The sequence below is a fragment of the Lichenostomus cassidix genome, unplaced genomic scaffold (genome assembly GCF_008360975.1).
Source record: "Lichenostomus cassidix isolate B80296 unplaced genomic scaffold, HeHo_3.0 HiC_scaffold_37, whole genome shotgun sequence".
Classification (NCBI taxonomy): Eukaryota; Metazoa; Chordata; class Aves; order Passeriformes; family Meliphagidae; genus Lichenostomus; species Lichenostomus cassidix.
In genome coordinates, this window is record NW_028147279.1 from 393701 (window position 1) to 402756 (window position 9056).

Genomic DNA, 9056 nt, shown 5'->3' on the forward strand with positions numbered 1-9056 from the left:
CGGGATACAGGCTCCCAGGTGAGATTCTTGTTATCCCAGGTGTGATTCCCATTATCCAGATGTGATTCTTGTTATCCTGGAGGTGATTTTTGTTATCGCAGGTATGACTCACCTTACCCAGGTGTAACTCCAGTTACCTCAGGGTTACTCCCAGTTATCCCAGGTGTATCCCAGCTGTTCCCAGGTGTCCCCAGGTGTATCTCAGGTGTCACCCTGGTATCCCCACAGCCTCCACAGCGCGTCACCTGTACCTGCGGGGCGGGGCAGGTGTGACTCACCTTACCTGGAGGTTACACCTGGTTACCTGAGGGTCACTCCTGGTTATCCCAGGTGTATCCCAGCTGTCCCCAGGTGTTCCCAAGATAACCCCAGGTGTCCCCACAGCCTCCACAGCGCGTCACCTGTACCTGCGGGGCGGCGCCGGCGTCGGCTCCATGGCCAAGGTGTACGGCGGGCGGCAGCGGCGAGGAGTTCGGCCGAGTCACTTCAGCCGCGGCTCGGGGGCTGTGGCCAGGAGGGTCCTGCAGGCCCTGGAGGCTCTGAAAATCGTGGAGAAGGACCAGGATGGGTGAGTTTTGGGGAAAAAAACAGGGATTTTGGTGAAATTTGGGTGAAAAAATGGGGATTTTGGGTGAAAAAATGGGGATTTTAAGTGAAAAAATGGGAATTTTGGGGTGAAAAATAGGAATTTTTGGCTGAGTCACTTCAGGTGAGAAAGTCCAGGTGTGGCCAGGAGGCTCTGAAAGTGGTGGGAAAAGACCAAAATGGGTAAATTTGGGGTGAAAAATGAAGATTTTGGTGAAATTTGGGTGAAAAAATGGGGATTTTGGGTGAAAAAATGGAGATTTTTGGTGAAAAAATGGAGATTTTGGGTGAAAAATGGGGATTTTCAGCTGTGGCCAGGAGGGTCCTGCAGGCCCTGGAGGCTCTGAAAATCGTGGAGAAGGATCAGGATGGGTGAGTTTTGGGGTGAAAAATGAAGATTTTGGTGAAATTTGGGTGAAAAAATGGGAATTTTGGGTGAAAAAATGGGGATTTTAGGATGAAAAATGGGAATTTTCGGCTGAGTCACTTCAGGTGAGAAAGTCCAGGTGTGGCCAGGAGGCTCTGAAAGTGGTGGGAAAAGACCAAAATGGGTAAATTTGGGGTGAAAAATGAAGATTTTGGTGAAATTTGGGTGAAAAAATGGGGATTTTAAGTGAAAAAAATGGAGATTTTTGGTGAAAAAATGAAGATTTTCTGCTGTGGCCAGGTAGGTCCTGAAGGCTCTGAAAGTCGTGGAAAAAGACCAGGATGGGTAAATTTGGGGGGAAAATGGGAATTTTGGTGAAATTCAGTGAAAAAATGGAGATTTTGGGGGAAAAAATGGGGATTTTAGGGTGAAAAATGGGAATTTTCGGCTGAGTCACTTCAGGTGAGAAAGTCCAGGTGTGGCCAGGAGGCTCTGAAAGTGGTGGAGAAAGACCAAAATGGGTAAATTTGGGGTGAAAAATAAAGATTTTGGTGAAATTTGGGTGAAAAAATGGGGATTTTGGGTGAAAAAATGGAGATTTTTGAAGAAAAAATGGGGATTTTGGGGTGAAAAATGGGGATTTTTAGCTGTGGCCAGGTAGGTCCTGCAGGCTCTGAAAATCGTGGAAAAAGATCAGGATGGGTAAATTTGGGGGAAAAAATGGGGATTTTGGGAAAAAAACAGGAATTTTGGTTGAAAAAATTGGGATTTTGGGGTGAAAAATGAGGATTTTTGGGTGAAAAAATGGAGATTTTTGGTGGAAAAATGAGGTTTTTCGGTGAAAAAATGGAAATTTTTGGGGTGAAAAAACAGATTTTGGGGTGAAAAAAATGAGGATTTTTGGTGAAAAATAGGGATTTGGGTGGAAAAAAGGGGAATTAGGGTGAAAAAATGGGGATTTTAGGGTGAAAAAGTGGAGATTTTAGGGGGAAAAAATGGAAATTTTTGGGGTGAAAAAATAAAGATTTTTGAGGAAAAAATTGAGATTTTGGGCTGAAAAAATTGAGATTTTTGAGGAAAAAATGGAAATTTTTGGGGTGAAAAAATGAAGATTTTTGAGGAAAAAATTGAGATTTTGGGCTGAAAAAATCAAGATTTTTAAAGAAAAAATAGGGATTTTTGGGAAAAAAAAGGAGAGTTTTGGTGGAAAAATGGAGATTTTGGGTGAAAAAATGGGGATTTTGGTGGAAAAAAGGTGACTTTAAAATTTCCCTATTTTCCTTCACTTTAATTCCATTTTTCCCACTATTAATTCCCTATTTTTCCATTTAAAAATTCCCTTTTTTCCCCTAATTTTAATTCCATTTTCCCTACAATTAATTTCTCATTTTTCCATTCAAAAATATATAATTTAATTTTCCCTATTTTGAAATAATTTTCCCCAATTTTGAGATAATTTTCCCAATTTTGGGTCAAATTTTCCCAATTTTGGGTCAAATTTCCCCAAATTTTTTGTTTAATTTTCCCCAATTTTTTGTTTAATTTTCCCAATTTTTTGTTTAATTTTCCCAATTTTGTGTTAATTTTCCTTTTCCCCCCAATTTTCCTCCCCAAAAATCCTCATTTTTACCATTTTCCTCTTGTTTTTCCTCATTTTAGGGGCAGAAAATTAACTCCTCAGGGGCAGCGAGATTTGGATCGAATCGCCGGCCAGGTGGGTTTGGGGAAAATTCCCCAAATTTTGGGAAAATTCCTCAAATTTTGGGAAAATTTGGGGAAAAATTTAAATTTTTAAATGATTTATTTGTATTTTTTTTACCTTCCAGGTCGCTGCTGCCAGCAAGAAGCACTGAGGGAGAAAATAAAGAATTTCCACCTGAAAATTGAGTGTTTTTTGGGGAAAAATCACACAAAATTGGGGAAATTAACCCAAAATTGGGGAAATAATCTGAAAATTAGGGAAAATTATCCCAAAATTGGGGGAAAATATCCCAAAATTGGGGGAAATTACCCCGAAATTGGGGAAAATTACTTCAAAATTCGGAAAATTAACCCAAAATTGGGCAAAACTAACCCTAAATTGGGGAAATTATCCCAAAATTGGGGAAAATTACCCAAAAATTCGGAAAATTAACCCAAAATTCGGAAAATCAACCCTAAATTGGGGAAATTATCCCAAAATTGGGGAAAATTACCCAAAATTAAGGAAAATTAACCCAAAATTGGGAAAATTATCCCAAAATTGGGGGAAATGAACCCAAAATTGAGAAAATTTAACAAAAATTTGGGAAAAGTAACCCAAAATTGGGGAAAATTAACCCAAAATTGGGGAAATTAACCAAAATTGGGGAAAATTAAACCCAAAATTAAGGAAAACTCTCAATAATATAAGAGGAAGTTGTTAAAAAGGTTAGAAATGCCCCAAAATAGGAGGAAAAAATAAAAATTTGAGGGGAAAAAACACTAAAATTCAGGTTGGGAATCCCAAATCGTCCTGAAAATGTTACTTATAATTAAAAATTGCAAAATAAGTAGGAATTTTTCATTTAAAATTCCAACATTTGACCCAAACTGGAGCATTTTTGGGAAAAAATGGGTTTAAATCCCAAAACTTTCTTATTTTGGGAGTAATTTTGCTTCACAATCTCCAAGTCCAGCAAATTTTTGAGAGATTTAAGTGAGAAAAAAAGACAATTTTGTCCTCAAATGTTTGTTTTTTTAAATAAACTTTATTTTTGCTTCAGAAAATGAGGATTTTTACATCACAAAATCAGGATTTGGCCTGAAAAATAAACTTTATTTTTGCCTCAGAAAATGAGGATTTTTTTACCTCACAGAATTAGAGTTTGGCCTGAAAAATATACTTTATTTTTGCCTCAGAAAATGAGGATTTTTACCTCTAAAAACTGCGATTTTTACCTCACAGAATCAGGAGGTTTGGCCTGAAAAATCCTTCATATTGCGCCGGAAAAAAAAATAAATAAAATTTTAAAAAATATATGAAAAATAGGTTCGCCTCAGAAAACGCCGAGTTTGCCTCAAAACCACCTTTTCACCCAAAAAACCAGTGATTTTTACCTCAAAATCCGAAGTTTTTACCTCACAGAATCAGGAGGTTTGGCCTGAAAAAACCCTAAATATCGCACCAGAAAAAATAATAAATAAAATTTTAAAAATATATAAAAAATAGGTTGGCCTCAGAAAACGCCGAGTTTGCCTCAAAACCACCTTTTCACCCAAAATTCGGTGATTTTTACCTCAAAAAGCGAAGTTTTTCCCTCACAGAATCGGGAGGTTTGGCCTGAAAAATCCTTAATATTGCACCGGAAAAAATAATAAATAAAATTTTAAAAATATATAAAAAATAGGTTGGCCTCAGAAAACGCTAAGTTTGCCTCAAAACCACCTCCTCACCCAAAATTCGGTGATTTTTACCTCAAAAACCGAAGTCTTTCCCTCACAAAATCGGGAGGTTGGCCTGAAAAATCCTTAATATTGCATCGGAAAAAAAACCAAATAAAATGAAAAAAAAATATATTAAAAATAGGTTTGCCTCAGAAAACGCTGAGTTTGCCTCAAAACCATTTTTTCACCCAAAAAAAGGGTGATTTTTACCTCAAAAAGCGAAGTTTTTCCCTCACAAAAAGCATTTTCCCCTCACGCCGCCATTGCTCCCCCTCAGGGACTGCAGGGAGGGGGCGGAGCCAAGCGTCAACCGCGCTCTCTGATTGGTCGAGAGCCCGAGAGGGGGCGTGGTTTCAAAAAGGGCGGGAAGCTCATCTGCCCTCAGGGACGGTGAGGGGGCGGAGCGAAGGGCAAATCGCGCTCTCTGATTGGTCGAGAGCCAGAAAAGGGGCGTGGTTTGGAAAAGGGCGGGAAGCTCCCCGCAGGCCGCCGCCATTTTGTCGGCGGCGCCTCAGGGGAGAGAAGGAGAATCCGGTTATAAGCCGCGAAGTTTTCTTTCAACTTTTCCTTTAAAAGTTTATTTTTCTCGCCGCTTTCGAGTTTCGGCATGATTTTTGAGTTCTCCGCTGCCTCCTCGATGTCTTTTTGCGGCGTTTTCATCAAGCCGGAGGTGGTTTTGCCCTCAGGATTCAACTCATCCCCGGCGCCGAGGAATTTGAGGGTAAAACTGCCAAAATTAAAGGTGATTTAGTGTTAAAATTACGTTTTGTTCTAATCCAAAACACTTCGGGCCTCTCGTGTCTCCCAAACCTCTTTTTTTATCCCATTTTCCCAATAATCCCCCATTCTCCTATTGAAAATCCCATGTTTTAGCCCAATTTTGACCATTTATATTCAATATTTGCCACGTTTTTTCACCTTTCTAGCCCAAATTCATTCCTGTTTTCGCCCCGTTTAGCTCTAAAGGTTTGAACGTTTTGGTAATTTTTATCTCCTTTTGTCTCTGTTCAATCTTTTGGCCATTTAAGCACATTTTTCTCCCATTTCTCCCCATTTTCTCCCATTTTTCACCTTTTATCCCCGTTTTTTGCCCCTTTATCCCCATTTTCCTCTCATTGTAGCCCATTTTTTACCCATTTTAGCCTTTTTTCCCCATTTTTCACCCATTTTTGCCTTTTTTCTCCGTTTTTTTCCCCAGCCGGCATTTTGAGCACCACCAAAAAACCCAAAAAAACCCAAAATAAACCCCAATAAACCCGAATAAACCCAAAAAACCTCAGAATAAACCCCCAAAACAACGCAATATAAACCCCAAAAAAGCACAAAATAACCCAAAATAAACCCAAAAATCCCCAAATAACCCAAAACAAACCCCAAATCCCATGAAATAACACAAAATAAACAAAAAACAACCCAAAATAACACAAAACAAACCCCAAAAAGCCCCAAAACAACCCAAAAATAACCCCAAAACCCCCCAAAATAGCCGAAAACAAACCCAAAACCCCTAAAATAACTCCAAAAATCCCAAAAATAAACCTCAAAATAGCAAAAATAACCCAAAAATAAATCCCAACATCGAAAAAATAACCCCAAAATAAACAAAAAAAGACCCCAAAATAACCCAAAACAAACTCCAAAAACCCCAAAAGTAACCCAAAAATAAACCCCAAAATCCCAAAATAACCCAAAACAAACCCCAAAAACCCAAAACCTCAAAATAAACCCCAAAATAACTTAAAAAATAAACAAAAAATAACCCCAAAGTGCCCAAAATAGCTAATAAACCCAGGTGAGACCCCAAAATAAACCCAAAAATAACCCAAAACAAACCCAAAAAAACCCCAAAAATAACCCAAACCAAACCCAAAAATCCCAAAATAACCCCCAAGACCCCAAAAATAAACCCCGAAATCGAAAAAAACAACCCAAAAAACCCAAAAACAAACCCCGAAATCCCAAAAATAACCCAAAAAATAACCCCAAAATAACCCCCAAAATCCCAAATAACCCCAAAATCCCCAAAAAAAACCCAAAAAACCCCAAAAAACCCAAAACAATCCAAAACTAAATCCCAAAACCCCCAAAAATAACCCCAAAATAACCCCCAAAAACCTGCACACCAAAATCCCCAAAATAACCCAAAAAACCCCACAAAAAACCCAAAACAATCCAAAAATAAATCCCAAAAAACCCCAAAAATAACCCCAAAACCCAAAAAACCCCAAAATAACCAAAACCAAACCCCAAAATAACCCAAAAAACCCCAAAATAACCCAAAAACCCCAAAATAAACCCCAAACCCCAAAATAAACCCTAAACCCCCAAAATAAACCCCAAACCCCCAAAAAAACCCCAAATAAACCAAAAAAAACCCCAAAATAACCCCAAATAACCCAAATCTCTCAAAGGCTTCGCTGTTCCCAACTGAGGCTCTTTGTTCTCGGGGGGGAAAAGCCGCGTTGCCATGGCAACTGTCCCTGTCCCTGTCACTGTCACCCCCTGGCGACACCGCGGGGCAGGCCGGGGGAGGGGAGAGGCGGAATTCCCAAATTTCCTGTCCCGGGAATCCCGAAATTCCCGAAATTCCCAAATTTTACATCCTTATATCCCAAATTTTCCTTCTAAAAACCCCAAATTTTCCCCAAAACCACAAAATTTCCTCCTGAAAACCCAAATTTTCTGTCCTGGAAATCCCGAAATTCCCAAATTTTCTGTCCTGGGATCCGAAATTCCTAAATTTTCCAGCTGGGAATCCCAAATTTCCTTCTAAAACCCCAAATTTTTCTCCAAAAAACCCAAATTTCCCCCAAAAAACATGAAGTTTCCTCCCGGAATTCCCAAACTTCCTGTCCCGGGAATCCCGAAATTCCCGAAATTCCCAAATTTTACATCCTTATATCCCAAATTTTCCTCCTAAAAACCCAAAATTTCCCCCCAAAACCACGAAATTTCCTCCCGAAATTCCCAAATTTTCTGTCCTGGGATCCAAAAATTCCCAATTTTTCCAGCCGGGAATCCCAAAATTCCTTCTAAAATCCCAAAAATTCCCAAATTTTCCATCCTGGAATCCCAAATTCCTAAATTTTCTGTCCTGGGCATCCCAAAATTCCCGAATTTCCTCCTGAAATCCCAAATTTTACATCCAGGAATCCCAAAATTCCCTCTAAAAACCCCAAATTTCCCCCAAAAAACACGAAATTTCCTCCTGTAATCCCAAATTTTCCAGCCGAGAATCGCAAATTTCCCAAATTTTCTGTCCAGGGAATCACAAAATTCCCAAATTTTACATCCTGATATCCCAAAATTCTTTCTAAAAACCCCAAAATTTCCTCTAAAAACCCCAAATTTCCCCCCAAAACCACTAAATTTCCTCCTGAAATCCCAAATTTTCTGTCCTGGAATCCAAAAATTCCCAATTTTCCCAGCCGGGAATCCCAAAATTCCTTCTAAAATCCCCTCAAATTCCCAAATTTTCCGTCCTGGAATCCCAAATTTCCCCCTGAAATCCCAAATTTTCCATCCGGGGATCCCAAAAATCCTGAGATTTCCATTCAGAAATCCCAAATTTCCTTCTAAAATCCCCAAATTTTCCTCCTAAAATCCCCAAATTTCCCCCAGAAATCCCAAAATTTCCATCCTGGAATCCCAAATTTCCCAAATTTTCCATCCAGGGATCCCAAATTTCCTCCTAAAATCTCCAAGTGTCCTCCTAAAATCCCCAAATTCTCCCCCCAGGATCCCAAATTTCCTCCCAAATTCCTCCTTCGATCCCAAATTCCTCCTCAAACCCCCAAATTTCCTCCTAAAATCCCCAAATTCCTCCTTCAATCCCCAAATTTTCCCCCAGCATCCCAAATATCATCCCCTCAGATCCCAAATTCCCCCCAGAAATCCAAAATTTCCTCCTAAAATCCCCAAAATCCCCCGAAAATCCCCCATTTCTCCCCAGCAATCCCCAAATTTCCTCCTGAAATCCCCAAATTTCCTCCCAAAAAACCCAAATTCCTTCCTAAAACCCCCAAATTTCCCCCTAAAATCCCCAAATTCCTTCCTAAAACCGCCAAATTTCATCCCAAATTCCTCCTTCGATCCCAAATTCCCCCCAGAATCCCCAAATTTCCTCCCAAAAAACCCCAAATTCCTTCCTCAAACCCCCAAATTTCCTCCTAAAATCCCAAAAATTCCCAAGATCCCCCAAAACCCCAAATTTCCCCAGAAATCCCAAATTCTCCCCTAAAATCCCCAAACCCCTAAAATCCCCAAATTTCCCTTAAACCCCTTTCTTCAAATCCCCAAATTTCCCCTAAAATCCCAAATTTCCCCCTAAAATCCCCAAATTTCCTCCTAAAATCCCCAAATTCCTCCTGCAATCCCCAAATTTCCCCCCAGAAATCCCAAATTACCTCCCGAAATCCCCAAATTTCCCCCTCTGGGATCCCAAATTTCCTCCCCGAGCATCCCAAATTTCCTCCTAAAATCCCCAAATTTCCTCCTAAAATCCCCAAATCCCCTGAAAATCCCCAAATTTCCTCCTCAAATTCCCAAAAAACCCCAAAATTTCCCCCTGAAATCCCCAAATTTTACCCCCAGGATCCCAAATTTCATCCCAAATTCCTCCTTCGATCCCAAATTCCTCCTAAAAACCCCAAATTTCCCCCTGAAATCCCCACATTCCCTCCTAAAATCCCTAAATTTC

General features: G+C 39.8%; 2 protein-coding genes and 2 long non-coding RNA genes across 6 annotated transcripts in view; 2 read left to right on the top strand and 2 right to left on the bottom strand.

Moving 5' to 3' along the window:
- LOC146423495 (small ribosomal subunit protein eS19-like) overlaps positions 1-2835 on the top strand; it is a 4622-nt gene extending 1787 nt beyond the window's left edge. Inside the window, exons 2-4 of the mRNA XM_085044618.1 lie at positions 310-568; positions 2612-2666; positions 2779-2835. Of these exons, the coding sequence (XP_084900744.1) occupies positions 310-568; positions 2612-2666; positions 2779-2805 (341 nt within the window). The 3' untranslated portion in view covers positions 2806-2835. The remainder of the gene's footprint in view (positions 1-309; positions 569-2611; positions 2667-2778) is intronic.
- Positions 1-9056, top strand: part of RPS19 (ribosomal protein S19) — a 50945-nt gene that overhangs the window by 3904 nt on the left and 37985 nt on the right. The window lies entirely within an intron of this gene.
- The window catches only part of LOC146423496 (uncharacterized), a 45516-nt gene continuing 39750 nt past the window's right edge, over positions 3291-9056 (bottom strand). For both annotated transcript variants that reach the window (XR_014847478.1, XR_014847479.1), the window contains exon 3: positions 3291-3849. This is a non-coding gene — a long non-coding RNA (uncharacterized LOC146423496). The remainder of the gene's footprint in view (positions 3850-9056) is intronic.
- On the bottom strand, positions 4115-5544 carry LOC146423497 (uncharacterized). Its single transcript, XR_014847490.1, has 2 exons — positions 4568-5544; positions 4115-4387 (listed from the first exon to the last, which is right to left on the bottom strand). It is a non-coding gene; the product is annotated as an uncharacterized LOC146423497 (long non-coding RNA).